The 14839-nt window shown below is 51.6% G+C and overlaps 1 protein-coding gene across 1 annotated transcript; it reads left to right on the plus strand.

Moving 5' to 3' along the window:
• The first annotated feature begins 6179 nt into the window (after nt 1–6179).
• ZFAND2A (zinc finger AN1-type containing 2A) lies at nt 6180–14464 on the plus strand. Its single transcript, XM_017508237.2, has 5 exons — nt 6180–6462; nt 7687–7786; nt 8183–8277; nt 9790–9921; nt 14135–14464. Exons 2-5 carry the CDS (start codon nt 7732–7734, stop codon nt 14288–14290), a joined length of 438 nt encoding a protein of 145 aa, XP_017363726.1. The 5' UTR covers nt 6180–6462; nt 7687–7731; the 3' UTR covers nt 14291–14464.
• The last annotated feature ends 375 nt before the right edge of the window (nt 14465–14839 follow it).

Raw genomic sequence — 14839 nt, forward strand, 5'->3', positions numbered from 1 at the left:
CCCTTGCAGGCTGGCCTGGTGCTGTGGGTGACAGCCGCCACTGCCGACTCCTGCCCTGGGCTCCTGATGGCTGCTCTGCTGGCCACACAGATAGACCCAAAATGTCAGGGACCTGGCACCGGCCACCCCAGGCCAACACCATCCCACACCTTAACACAGAATCCAGCCCCAGAGCTGCCTTAACTCAAGCCCAGAGAGACCAGTGAAGCTGGAGAGGCTTTGTCTACCTCACCCTGAGATGACCACCTGAGTCAGTGGGGAGGGGCTGGATGGAGAGGGCGTCTTCCTGGGGGTGATGACCACCTGAGTGAGTGGGGAGGGGCTGGATGGGAACAGAGGGGCCTCCTGGGGGGTGCTGACCACCTGAGTGAGTGGGGAGGTTCAGGAGGGGAACCGTGGGGGCTCCTGGGCTGAGGTCCAGTGTGCTTTGCTTTCTGCCTGCGCCCCAGTGCCCCATTGGAAGAGTCTGGTAATTGATTGCTATGATAGTGTCTGTTTTTAGAGTTTCTGTAGCTGGCAAAGATGGACACAGGGGCCCTTTTCAAAGAATAGTCCAGGGAGTAGTGGGAGCTTCGGGGATGCAGGGACATAGGGCTGCCCGGGAGGCCAGTGCCTACTACCCACCGTCTCCCTCCTGAGGACACAGACCACCCTTCCCTCCTGGTGAAATTTCCTAGACATAATCACAGCACCCCAGAAGGGCCAGCCCAGCATGGCTCAGGTTGGTGTGGGGCATGACTGGTCCAGAAGGAATGAAGCCTGCACACGTCCCAGGAGACGAACCGAGTCCCTCTGGGGAAACTTGAGGGTCAGACACTTTGCTCAGATTTCAGACTCACAAAGACCGTTGGGCACTTTTGTGTACCTCAAACACAGCAGGGGACAGCCACTTGGCAGTGCTGACTTCACGCCTGGGCTAAGCTCATGCAAAGGCCGGCAATCCATGGAGGGTACCTCGTCCTCTCCTTCTCGCCGTAAACCCCTTCCTCACCCTGCACAGAGGTCGGAGCCCTGTGTCTCCCAGAGACCTCCTGGTCCCCTTCCCTGCCACGGCCAGGGTCCCTGCAGGTTCAGCCGGCCACACACTCGCCCCCACAGCCTCTGTGCGCCTCTGCGACTGTCTTTGTCACTTGGCCTGTCCATGCTGGCGCACATTTGGGCCGAGCGCTGTGGCTTATGCCTGTAATCCCAGCAGTTTGGCTTGCAGGAACCCAAGGTAAGGAGTTCAAGACCAGCCTGGCTAACATGGTGAAAACCCATTTCTACTAAAAATTTAAAAAAATTAGCCAGGTGTGGTGGTAGGTGCCTGTAATCTCAGCTACTCAGGAAGCTGAGGCAGGAGAATTGCTTGAATCTGGGAGGCGGAGGTTGCAGTGAGCCGAGATTGTGCCACTGCAGTCCAGCCTGGGCAACAAGAGTGAAACCCTGTCTCAAAATAAATAGATAAATATATACATATTTGCATTCTCCGTGGAGCTTACAGGCTACTGTCATGCCTTCCCCATCAAAGGATCTCCTGTGGAACAGGTCCTCAGGTCCTCAACAGCTCCCTACAGCCTGACTGGGAGTTAAAGCAAGCAAGGCACAGCCTCGGGCTGCAGTCCACACCATCACTAGGTGTGGCAGCCAGACGGGAAATTAATTTCCTCTCTATTTCAAATTAATATTTGTAAAAGAGAGAAACAATGTTGCAGTCCTAGCCCATGTGCAAAGATTAAAATAAGGAACAAACGAGCCAAGCAGTGCTGGGCCTGATTCACAAAGACCTGCTGCGGCCTGCAGAGGGAGCTGCTGGGACACGGGGCTTTTGTATTTAACGCAGAGATTGGAGGGGTCAAAAACGGGCCTGGCCAGGAGGGGACATGGCGGCAGGGAGGAATCCGGGTGGTTGTTGCTTATTCAGAACCCCTCAGGAAACAGAACACAGTCGAAACAACCCTTTGACTTTGCGTCGTTGCTATTCCGTGAAGGACGAGGCCCTCCGCCTGCATTCTCGAGAACAGACCCCTAAGGATCCGGAGGCCACAACTGGCAGGAGCTCAGATCAGAGTAGCATTTTATTTTATTTTATTATTTTTGAGATGGAGCCTTGCTCTGTGGCCCAGGCTGGAGTGCAATGGAGTGATCTCGGCTCACTGCAACTCTGCCTCCCAGGTGCAAGCGATTCTCCTGCTTCAGCCTCCCGAGCAGCTGGGATTACAGGCGCCCACCACCACGCCCAGCTAATTTTGTATTTTTAGTAGAGACGGGGTTTCACCATGTTGGTCAGGCTAGTCTTGAACTCCTGATCTTGTGATTTGCACACCTCAGCCTTCCAAAGTGCTGGGATTACAGGCATGAGCCACCGCACCTGGCCAGAGTATCATTTTAAAATTAAGAATGACTTAAAAGCTTTTTCTTTTTGTAGAGACAGGGTCTTGCGATATTGCCCAGGCTGTTCTTGAACTCCTGGCCTCAAGGGATCCACCTAGCTCAGCCTCCCAAAGTGCTGGGATTACAGGCATGAGGCATGGCGTCCAGCCCAAGGATGGCATTTCTGATGCAGAAATACCCACCTCCACCAAGTACAAAAAATTAGCCAGGACCAGTGGCACGCACCTGTAGTCCCAGCTACTCAGGAGGCAGGAGAATTGCTTGAACCCAGGAGGTGGAGGTTGCAGTGAGCTGGGATTGTGCCACTGTACTCCAGCCTGGGCAACAGAGTGAGACTGTGTCTCAAAAAAAAAAAAGAAAGAAAGAAAGAAAAGAAAAGAATACCACGAGTGACGTAGCATGAGTGTAGTCACTGCTAACTTAGGAGGAAAATAAGTAAAGCAGTTGTCCCTGCAGCCGAGGAAGAGAGTGTTCTCAATGGCTGGGCTTGGTGGCTCAGGCCTGTAATCCCAGCACTTTCGGAACGGGATTACAAGGACAGGAATATCCAAAGACATATCCCAGTTGGGAGGGAACTGAAACTGTGACTGTGGATGGGTTCCTGGAGCGGAAAGTGAAAGAGACATTGTTGACACTGTTGGTAAAATCTAAACGGAATAAAATCTAAACAGGGTAAAGTCTGAATGGGGCAAAATCTAAATGGGGTAAAATCTGAACGGGGTAAAAAACTGGCGTAAAATGTGAATGGGGTAAAAGCTGAACAGGGCAAAATCTGAATGGGGTGTGAGGAGCAGACCTTAGTGTTGTTTCTTTTCTTTTTTTGAGACAGAGCCTCACTCTGTTGCCCAGGCTGGAGTACAGTGGTACAATCTCCGCTCACTGCGACTTCCGCCTCCCAAGTTCAAGTGATTCTTCTGCCTCAGCCCCCTGAGTAGCTGGGATTACAGGTGTCCACCACCACACCTGGCTAATCTTCTTGATTTGTTTTGTTTTTTTGAAATGGAGTCTCACTCTCACCCAGACTGGAGGGCCGTGGCATGATCTCAGCTCACTGCAATCTCCACCTCTGGGGTTCAGGTGATTCTCCTGCCTCAGCCTCCAGAGTAGCTGTGATTGCAGGTGCCCATCACCATGCCCGGCTAATTTTTGTATTTTTAGTAAAGACAGGGCTTCACCATGTCGGTCAGGGTGGTCTCAATCTCCTGACTTCAGATGATCCACCCACCTTGGCTTCCCCAAGTTCTGGGATTACAGGTGTGAGCCACTGCACCCAGCCCCATGTAGTTTCTTGATGGCAAGAAGGCTGTGATGTGCCTAAGGGAGAAAAATCCATGTGTCAATAAACTTCAATCAGGCCTAAGTGACAGAGGTATATTGGCCATTAATTCCATGTTAATGAATCAACAATATATTATTAAAGAAGGTACCCTCAGAGAGAGACACACACCCAACAAGGTTAACAGTGAACTGCTTCACAAAAATGCTACAGCCGGAGGCTTGGAGGAACCGAACTCTGTATTTCCCCCGGGAGCCACTGCCCTAGGAGTGTTTACTCACCAACGTTCACGATAATTAGACAACTCTGTGTTTGCTGTGACTCTGCAGAGCTATCACTGAGCAACGAAGGGTGAAACATAAGCAGGTCCACTGACGTCTGTGTGTGTGTGTGTGTGTGTGTGTGTGTGTGTGTTTTACAAGGTCAGACTTTTATTGATACTTAATCAGAAAAGCCACAACTACACAGGGTTTCCCAAGGTGGCAATTCTCCTTAGCACAACCGATTCATTTGGTAGCCACAGCCTCAGGCATTCAGGCTCCAGCCACTCCACAGGTCAGTCAACACTGCAAACCATATATAGTTGTAAAGTTAATACATAAATGTTACAGAGTATGGATTAAAATGTCCATATCAAAGCAGCACTTACATCAAGAGAAAAGAGAGGTAGGTCATGTGTGGTGGCGCACGCCTGTAATACCAGCACTTCAGGAGGCCAAGGCGGGTGGATCACCTGAGGTCAGGAGTTTGAGACCCGCCTGGCCAACATGGTGAAACCCTTCTCTTCCTAAAATACAAAAAAAATTAGCTGGGCATGGTGGCATGCACCTGTAATCCCAGCTACTTGGGAAGCTGAGGCAGGAGAATCACTTGAAACTGCGAGGCAGAGGTTGCAGTGAGCCGAGACTGCGTCATTGCACTCCGGCCTGAACAAGAATGAAACTCTGTCTGGAAAAAAAAAGGCGGCGGGGGAGTGGGGAAGGTGGATAAAACAGGTAATGAACCAGTCCAAGGAGAGGGATGTGGTCAAGAAGAAGGTCCTGCACTGATCCAGACATCCTGAAAGGGGGTTGTCCTGGGCCCGGGCAAAGCCTTCAGCGGGGGATGCTTCGTGATCAGAAAGGACATCAAGATGGAGCTCATCACCAACACCGTGCAGCTGGTGAGGCCTTGCTCTTTTCACAGCCCTTGAGTCCTCTGGTGAAAACTGAGAGTAAAGACTGTACAATAAGCCGGGCACAGTGGCTCACATCTGTTAATCCCAGCACTTCAGGAGGCCAAGGCAGAGTGATCATCTAAGGTCAGGAGTTCAAGACCAGCCTGAGCCACACTACGAAACCCCATATCCATGAAAAATACAAAAATTAGCCTGGCATGATGGCGCACACCTGTAGCCCCTGCTACTCAGGAACCTGGGAGGTGGAGGCTGCAGTGAGCTGTGATCATCCCAGTGCCCCCCAGCCTGGGCCACAGAGGGAGACCGTGTCTAAAAAACAACAAAAAAGAGTGTGCCTACTTATGCCTGTCCTTACCTGATTGGGGGTAGTCTCTATTGATCTGGTCCTGTTGGCACGATGTTTTTTGGGTTTGAGGGAGGGTCTGCTCTGCCGCCGAAGCTCTAGTGCAGGGCACATTCACAGCTCACTAAGGCCTCCACCTCCCAAGAAGCCTTAGTGCGTGCCATCGTGCCAGGTTAATTTCTTATTTTTGTAGAGACAGGGTTTCACCATGTTCACCAGGCTAGTCTTGAACTCCTGACCTCAGGCGATCCTCCCGCCTCGGCCTCCCAAAGTGCTAGGATTACAGGCGTGAGCCACCGTTCTTGGCCCAGCTATTTTTTTTTTTTTATTTCTGCAGAGATGGGGTCTCACTATGTACAGGCTGGTCTCCATTTCCTGGGCCCAGGGCCTCCTCCTGCCCAGCCGGGTTGCCTGTGAAAGGCGGGACAGGGGTCTTCCCCTGGCGGAGCCACGTATGTGTAGGACGCTCTGTGCAGCCACCGCGACCCTGGGCAGAGTCAACCCCACACGGCCACATAACCGAGCAGCGGGCGGGGGCAGCGGCGGTGAAATGGGAAATGGTTAAACTGGGTGCTGGAGACATTGACATTTTCGGTATTATTCTTGAAGCTTTTCTCTAAGTTTGAAATTAAAAACAGGTTGTTTTGAGATAGAGGCCTCCTGGGACCCGCAGGATTGGGAACCGTGGGTGGGTGCGCGAGTCTGAGTAGGGGAACGCCGATGTGCCGCTGGGCCTCCCCACTCAGGCCTGCCTCGCGCTTCTGTCCCGCGGGACCCTGGCCACAGCGGTGACTCGGCTTCTCCGCTCCCTGCCCGCGCGGCTGCGGTTGCGCAGAGCCTCCTCACAGTGACTCAGCACGCGCGCCGCCTGCGAGAAGCGCCCGGACGCTTCCAGAAGGAAAGCGACGGGGCGAAAAGCGGGTGGATCTGCAGGGCGCGGAGGGACGGGATTGGCCGGATGACTGGTGACGTACTCGGGACGCGCCGGTGCCGCCGGGCCGCGGCCGGATGGGACTGGCCAGTCTGAGGGTTACGTTGTCGGGGCGCGCCCGGAAGCCGCAAGGCCAAGGCGGCTCGCAGATCGCAGTGCTGCGGATAAATGGCCGTGGGCTGCGGGCGGCGAGATGTCGCGTTCTGCTGTGAGCTTGGGTCTGCGTCCTGCGGCGTCTCGGTGCGTGCGTCGAGGCTCTTTTGGCTTCGCTCCCCGGAGCCGACTGCAGAGGAGGACACCTGCGTGTCCGCCTCCGTCTTCCGCTGCTTCCCGCAGCTGCCTGGGTCCCAAACGAGAGCCAGGTACGGGGCTGACGTTGCGCCGCCTCCGGGGACAGGGCGTGCCTGGGGGTCCGGCCTGTCTGCTGGGAGTCCGGCTGCCGAGAGTCTAGGCTGTCTGCTGGGGGCCGGGCCTGTCTGGGGTCAGGCTGCTGAGGGTCTGGCCTGTCTTTTGGGGGTCCCGCTGCCTGCTGGGGGTCCGGCCCGTCTGCTGGGAGTCAGACGTTTGCCATATGTTCCAGGCACAGGGGACAGCCCAGGAGGTTGAAGAGAGCCGATGGGAAGGTCAGGAAAAGGCCCCGGGAGGGCTGGTGGGTGCTAAATCATGGAGCCAGGAGACCTCGTGAGCCCCTTGATTCTCTTTCGAGTGCAGTAGTTTCACCAGCTGTCTGCCTGTTTTCCATTGTGAGTTAACAGCTTGGCTTCTCCCTGATCAACTCTAGGTTGATGTCATCCTAAAACTCAATGCCTAAGGGAGTTGAAGAGAGCGGCGAGGAACAGACTTAAATCTCTGGATAGTGTAGTCAACTAATGTGATTTAGCACCAGATTTAGTTGATTAGCATCAACTAATGTGATTTAGTAACAGAGTTTTGTTTATATCAACAAGTATATTGATAAAATTGTGACTTGAAATTCACAAAGGTCGTAATTTTCACTGGCAGCTGTGTGAATTGAATATCGCCTCCTCAGTAGGTGTTGAAATAGAAACCTGGGTCCAAGGTGAACTTCATAGACCAGAAATTTAAAGGACTAAAAAGGAATCCGTTTCTCCTAATGGGGTTGATTACGAACGGCTGAGACCTGCTATTTGTACTGAAACTCCCACTGAATGCTCCCCACACAACTGTTTATTTTTTTCTCCCCCACCCCTCCCGACGGAGTTTTGCTCTAGTTGCCCAGTCTGGAGTGCAATGGCGCGATCTAGGCTCACCGCAACCTCCGCCTCCAGGGTTCAAGCGATTCTCCTCCCTCAGAGTCCTGAATAGCTGGGATTACAGGCATGTGCCACCACGCCCTGCTGATTTTTTGTATTTTTATTAGAGACAAGGTTTCTCCATGTTGGTTAGGCTGGTCTCGAACTCCCGACCCCAGGTGATCTGCCCACCTTGGCCTCCCAAAGTGCTGGGATTACAGACATTAGCCATGGTGCCCGGCCTGTTGACTTTCATTAGCTGTATTTAAACTGTAAATCCTGGTGACTGAAGGGCAGTCACGGCTTTCCTCCTAACTAGTCTAATTCCTGTAGGTGATATTTAACTCTGCCATCTGCGTTTTGAACACTGTTCTCATAATGGAGTTTCCTGATTTGGGGAAGCATTGTTCAGAAAAAACTTGCAAGCAGCTAGGTAAGTACTTTTTAGAGACTTAATAGAAAGTGGTATTTTGTTGAGGGAAAGCTGGCTGTTATATGAATTAGCTGATAATTGTGTCTTGGCCTTCCTGGCTTTTCAGGATTAGCAACTGCACTGGTACAGGGTCTGTTGGACATTCAGCAGGGGTGTGGGGGTGCAGGCAGGGCTGAGTGGATCCAGGGTGCTGCTTGAATATTTGTGATGCCACATGAATTAGGATCTCTCTCTAGAAGACAGCCCGATCCCAGGATTGTTGTCTCGTGTGTGACCCTAAAGGACATACTAATCTCACAGGCTTGAAGCATTTAATATAGGTAAACACTTTCATAGAACCATCTAGAATTATTTTGTTCCAGCCTTTAAAACACTTCACTGTTTTTTGTTTTTTAGATTTTCTTCCAGTAAAATGTGATATGTGTAAACAAGATTTCTGTAAAGATCATTTTATATATGCTGCACATAAGTGTCCGTGTGCATTCCAGAAGGTAATTCATCCTTTGTTCAAAAGATTCTTATCTTCGCTGTCTAAAGCTGTGCTGTCCTGCTGGGACAGTAGGCACTACCCATGCATGGCTAACTCAGTGGAAATTAAATTTTAAAATTTAGTTTCTCCGTCCCACTGGCCGCGTTTCAAGTGACTGCTGTGTTACAGTACAGAGGAGCATTTCTGCCATCTGTTGGACGGCTCTCCGACAACTGAGATTTTATTTTCAGGGACTCGTGGAGTCACTTGCTTATAAGCTTATGTTCAAAGCTTACTTTAGATGTTCAAATGCTTGGTTCCTTCGATCCGTTACACCATGGCTGTCTTCACGGGATGCAAGGAAGGTTTTAATATTTGACTTGGAAGCCAATCAGGAAAGCAGTAAATATGCTTACTTAGTTGAATAGCAGCGGCCTTGACATGGTATTTAGGTGATTCCCAGAGTCCACAGTAGAAACGAAAAGAGGACTCTAAGACAAAGGTTTGAGACGTCTCTTGTTGACTTTTGAGATGGTTCCCAGCCCATGTTCACTTTGTCTCTGGATGGGTCACAGGTCATTTTAGTGACCTCTGCTACTTTACTCTGGTGACCTAGCATTCTGTGCTTTGACCAGTGTTGGCCAGGGTCTGACCCTTCAGCCTTTTTTAGGTGATCATGGTGGGTGGGAGGGTGACTCACATCCCTGCGTTTACCAGGCATGGATGACTAAGCCAGACTGCTTAGCGTGTCTTCCGGCTGCACCTTCCTGCCCCAGCATGGGGTGGAGTCTGGCTGGAGACCATTTACTGATGCTTTATATCTTCATTTGGCCAAATGTGGGTGCACCACCTGTGACTCTGCCAGCTCAGGCTGCAGACAGCAGGCCCTGTGATTCCGTGATCACCTGCCACCCGTTTGATACATGATGCCACCTCAGTTTTCTCATTGACCATTTCATCACTACCTGTCCTGGCTCAGGTTTTTAGCCGTGCTGGGCCTTCAGCTGTTGGGTGGTCATCCCCTCTGAAACCCCCACAACCTTGGCCTGCAGCCAGTGACAGTCATTAGTATCTGGGAGCTCTCCCCCGGTACACGTGGCCTCATCTAGGCATGAGCAAGGGGTAGAGGTCTCGGGGGAAGCCACAAAAGAATCAGACAGTTGATGAGTGAGGGGAGTCGGAGGGTCTTTGTGGTCGGTGTTTCCCTCCATTGTCTCCCCTTTACGGGCATCAGGGCAGGCTCCCCTCTCACCTGGGCAGTGCCATCCTGGGGTGGCCCTGGTTGATTTCTGCAGTCAGCTGAAGTCCATTCGTTGAAACTTTCTCTAGACTCTTCAGGGCAGCTGATGCTTACATTCTAGAGATGCCACCGCTAATCCGTGATGCCAACAATGCTTTGTTCTGGGAGGGCGAGGGAGCCCGGTGTTTGTACTCTATTTGTGTTTAAGTATCCCACGCAAGAGTACCCATTTAAAGATTTTGTGAGTTTAGGTTGTCTGAGTCTCAGATGCCATCTCACCTTTGTTATTTTTAGGATGTTCAGGTCCCGGTATGCCCACTCTGTAATATCCCCATCCCAATAAAAAAGGGACAGGTCCCAGATGTGGTGGTTGGCGATCACATGGATCAAGACTGTGGCTATCATCCTGGGAAGAAGAAAGAGAAGGTAAGGATAGAGTCCGGGTCGGTTCCTTCACTGTGAAGGCTTCTTTTTCCTTGGGAAGAGTCAGTTTTCTAACTGAAAATTAGTCCCAATAGTTCATTTACAAAGTAGAGTCCTTACGCTGTATTGTCCCTGCCCTATGCTACGACTGGAGTGAGTTTTTAGTTTTATAAATGTTCTTTTAAGGGATCCCGGGTCAGGTTTGTTTTTCTTTACTGGAATTGACTGGTTTTCCTCCTTAGATGGAGTATTCACCTGGCTTTCTAGATCCATTCTGTTAATGTGTGTTTATTTTCTAAGCTCCTCCTAGTAAAATGGAAGAAGATATAAAATTGTGTTCTTGCTTTGGTGCCATCAGCGTTTTTTTATTAAAGTTTTTCACTTGTTCATTAGTAGTAAAGCCTGTTAGGAAACACAGCAGGCCCCAGTTCCCTGCGGCCCCCCCCCAGCCTTCAGCTCTTAGACAGCGGTGTGTGTGTTTGTGGTGTCCGCTTTTTCCCGTGTAAATGTTGTCACGTCCTGAGTCTGTCTTGCTTGCTCTCTGGCCACAGGCATTCCCTGCCCACCACAGGGACGCTGAGAATTTCCTCCAAAGCCGTTTCCCACACTCGTGCACCCACCTCCCTGTAGAGTTGGGCTGTGCTTTTGGGTGGGTGATCCAGGCCTCTGTTACCTTCAGGACAACAGCCTAGAGATTCCCTTTGGGTTTTTTTTGTTTTGTTTTGTTTTTGCTTTTTGTGTTTTTATTTTGAGACAGGGCCTTGCTCTGTCACCCAGGCTGGAGGGCAGTGGTGGGATCTCGGCTCACTGCAGTCTGGACCTCCCGGGCTCAAGCTATCCTCCCACCTCAGCCTCTCTGGTAGCTGGGATGACAGGCATATATGCCACCACACCTGGCTAATAAAAATTTTTGTAGAGGTGGGGGTCTCACTATGTTGCCCTGGCTGGCTTCTCTTGAGGGATCCAACTTTCCTGCATTTCTCAGGGTAGAGCTGAGTTCCGTATTCTGTGTTCTTCTTTGTTCCTTATTTTGGTGGAAGTCCATCCTTTGGTTGCTTCCTGGGAGGGAGACGGGGAGGTCAGTCAACCCCATACATCTCTGTGGGTCTTTATCCTCTGCTTCTCTGTAATGAGCTGCCTGGGTCTGAGCATCCTACTGTTGAACTCTTCCTGGGACATCTGCCCTGACTTCAGAGTTCCCATGCCATCCTGACCTTGGTCCTCAGTGGGGCCCGTTTTGTGACAGCTTGCAGGAGCTTCTCCCTGTACCAGAGTTGGAAGGGTCACACCAGACTCCTGTCCTGCCATAGGTCCGTCTCCTATGTGTTGGGCACACAGTGGACCCCTCCTGGATTCTGGAACATTCTCTTGGTTTCCTCTGCTCTTCTCTCTTCCCTGGGTAATATTTTTTTTCTTTTTTATTTTTATGAGAATGGAGTTTTGCTCTGTCACCCAGGCTGGAGTGCAGTGGTGTGATCTCTGCTCACTGTAACCTCCACCTCCCGGGTTCAAGCTTTTGTCCTGCCTCAGCCTCCCGAGTAGTTGGGATTACAGGCACATGCCACCACACCTGGCTAAATGTTGTATTTTTAGTAGACACAGGGTTTCACTGTGTTGGTCAGGCTGGTCGTGAGCTCGTGACCTCGTGATCCGCCCGCCTCAGCCTCCCAAAGTGCTGGGATCACAGGTGGGAGCCACCACACCTGGCTGGGCTGTTGGGGTTTTGATTCATAAGCGGGGCTGCTTTTTGGCCTCTCTGCCTGTTGACAGTTTGTCTTTCCCACATCTGTTAAGTCCCCGTTTGTCCACGTCATTCTTAGCTTCTGAAATCTTGCTGCTGTCTTCATTGTCATCGTCTCTGCCCTTGTGGGTTTATCCTTTTCCAAAAATCTTTTCTGTGGCTTTTATGGTATTTCAGGAGGGGCAGGACCGGGATGTGTGTTGAGATCCCACCTCTCCTCCCCACTGCTCAGCCTGGTGTCTCCGGAGGCGCACGTCCGCTTCCTTCTGTGCAGTGCCCATCCCGGGCTGTCCTTCCCAGGGATTGCGTGCCCTCCTGGGTCTGGGCAGGGCCGGCTCCACCTCCCCTTCACCGAGGCCCTGCTGGTTCTTCCAGTTCTTCCTAAGGCCTGCGGACCTTCAGGACTTCAGGCACAGCGCCGCCTCCTTCCTTTTGCTCCTCAGCATGAGCCTGTAGGCTCTGCTGGCTTTTCCAGGAGCTTCTCTCTCTGTTTCAAAAAAAAAAAAAAGAAAAAAAAAGTTTTGCTGTGTCACCCAGGCTGGAGTGCAATGGCAGGATCTCGGCTCACCACAACCTCTGCCTCCCAGGTTCCAGGGATTCTCCTGCCTGAGCCTCCCAAGTATCTGGGACTACAGGCACCTGCCACCATGCCCGGCTAATTTTGTAGTTATAGTAGAGATGGAATTTCTCCATGTTGGTCAGGCTGGTTTTGAACTCCAGACCTCAGGTGATCCACCAGCCTCAGCTTCCCAAAGTGCTGGGATTAGAGGTGTTAGCCACCGTGCTGGGCTCAAGAAGCTTCTCTAGGGAACTGGCTGCTGTCAGGCTTGATCCATTCCTAGTCGTGGGTCCTGGTCAGTGGTTACCAACTATCTTAGTATATGATGTTCAATACTTTACAGTTATATCACCATAAGCCAAGTAACTCTTTCAGCCTCAAACATGGAATAAAATCAGTGTTCCTTAGTCTGCCACACAAAACCCTCTGTATGGAAGCTCGCTCCAGTCCTCCCTTTCTGTCCCTGTCTAGTTCCTGCTGCTGTGGCTGTGCCTGGGTCCCTCAGCCTTTGGAGATCTCTTGAGCTTCTGAGACATAGCAGCTCTCCCTGGTGCACCCACTTCTCCCACACAACACAGCCTCCCTTGCTGGGGGCTCACCCAGCACTGCCCCAAGGCCACCCAGCACTGCCCCAAGGCCCCCAAACAGGTGCACCCTCCTGGCAGCTTCTGGCCCACTCTGCCCCTGCCCTTGAGGCAGGCACCATCTGTGTTCTGCCTGCGTCTCTGCACGGGCCCCTCCTGCCTGGTTGCTCAGCGTGGCTGTGCCTGCCTGCCTGCCTTGGCCGGAGGGCCACCCCTGGCTGCTGGACCCTGTCCCCACTTTCTACCTTCCCCTCTCGAAGTTCTGAGTGTCTAGAAATTTATATTGCCACCTACCCCTTGCCACCAAAAAATAAAAAAAATAACCGGTGGGTACAGGGACATGATAGATGTTCCCTTGATGAGGACAACCTCCACTGTCCCAGAGCTCCCGGAGCCGGTGCCTCTGGGGCTGCCTGTCACACCTGTACTCGGCCTCCTTCCCTCCTGGGTACCTGCGTCCCTGCTGCTTCTCTCTCGTCCTCCCAGCAGCACCTCTGAGCCATGTTCACAGGAACCCCCAGCTTCAATGCCGGCTTGCTTTAACCACTTGTTAAAGTTTCTGTCTCCTTAGTGTTCTTCCTTTGTTTTTTTGGTTTTTGTTTTGTTTTGTTTTTTGAGACAATTTCACTCTGTCACCAGGCTGGAGTGCAGTGGTGCAATCTCGGCTCACTGCAGCTTCCACTTCACAGGTTCAAACGATTCTCATGCCTCAGCCTCCCAAGTTGCTGGGATTACAGGCACCCGCCACCCCGCCTGGCTAATTTTTGTATTTTCAGTAAAGATGGGGTTTCTCCGTGTTGGTCAGGCTGGTTTCAAACTCCCTGACCTCAGGTGATCCACCCGCCTCGGACTCCCAAAGTGCTGGGATTACAGGCGTGAGCCCCGTGTTCCTCTTCTTGCCTGCACAAAGATGGTCAAACGAAATTTGGCATCTATACTCTGTGCAGACAGGAGCTGCATCTAGTTTAAATGTGAATGTTGTTACTGGGGGCTGTTAAAGAATTGCTTATTAAGGTCAGCACACGACTCACACCTGTAATCTTAGCACTTTGGGAGGCCAAGATAGGAGGGTCACTTGAGGCTGAGTTTGAGACCAGCCTGGGCAACATGGCAAGACCCCATCTCTACGAAAATAAACAAAATTAGCTGGACATGGTGGTGCGCACCTATAGTACCAGGTACGAAGAAGGCTGAGATGGGAAAATCGCTTGAGCCCAGGAGGTTGAGGTTGTAGTGAGCTGAGATTGAGCCACTGCACTCTGGCCTGGGCGACACAGGGACACCCTGTCTCCAAAAAAAGAATTGCTTGTTGAAGTCACTTTGCTCTCTCAGATTTTTACATACCGGTGCTCAAAAGAGGGCTGCAAGAAGAAAGAGATGCTGCAGATGGTGTGTGCCCAGTGCCACGGCAACTTCTGTATCCAGCACAGACATCCCCTGGACCACAGCTGCAGACACAGGAGCCGCCCCACCATCAAAGCTGGGTGAGAAGAGACTCAGCTGTGATGGCGCTGGCTCGGAACACATGGTATTGTACGTGGAACCAGCTTAGACTCTAAAGTGGGGAGTGGAGCGACACCGAGCACCGTCCCACACTGAACTGCTCATCTGAACTGTTTGTTGGGTAGATGGAAATAGAATAAAATTGAATGCTGAAGTTGATTCTAGTGTTTGCATTACCCATGGCTACCTTCACCAAGTACTACAGACTGGGCAGCTTAAACCACAGAAATCAGTTCTTTCACAGTTCTGGAGGCTGGAAGTCCAGGAGCAGGGTGTCAGCAGGGCCAGCCCCTTCTGAGGCCTGCGGGGAGCGTCGGCTGCGTCTCACCAGTGTCTTAGGGTTCGTTGGCCGTCCTTCACATTTGGGGCTCATAGACACACAACCCCCGTCTCCTCCTCCATCTTCACATGGTGGTCTGTGTGTCCTGACTTCCCCTTTCTGTAAGGACACCAGTCATGTGATCCCACACTCATGACCTTCTAACTGGATCATCACTGGAAAGACCCTGTTTCCATATGAGGTCACACTCTTGA

The sequence above is a fragment of the Cebus imitator genome, unplaced genomic scaffold (assembly GCF_001604975.1).
Source record: "Cebus imitator isolate Cc_AM_T3 unplaced genomic scaffold, Cebus_imitator-1.0 Scaffold388, whole genome shotgun sequence".
NCBI classification, from domain to species: Eukaryota; Metazoa; Chordata; class Mammalia; order Primates; family Cebidae; genus Cebus; species Cebus imitator.

Bases quoted from the DNA above. Each gene is read 5' to 3' on its own strand.
- ZFAND2A (XM_017508237.2), top strand. From the start codon at position 7,732: ATGGAGTTTCCTGATTTGGGGAAGCATTGTTCAGAAAAAACTTGCAAG. The intron at 7,787-8,182 runs GTAAGTACTTTT...TTTGTTTTTTAG, and splicing joins AAAAACTTGCAAGCAGCTAG to ATTTTCTTCCAGTAAAATGT. The intron at 9,922-14,134 runs GTAAGGATAGAG...TTGCTCTCTCAG, and splicing joins CTGGGAAGAAGAAAGAGAAG to ATTTTTACATACCGGTGCTC.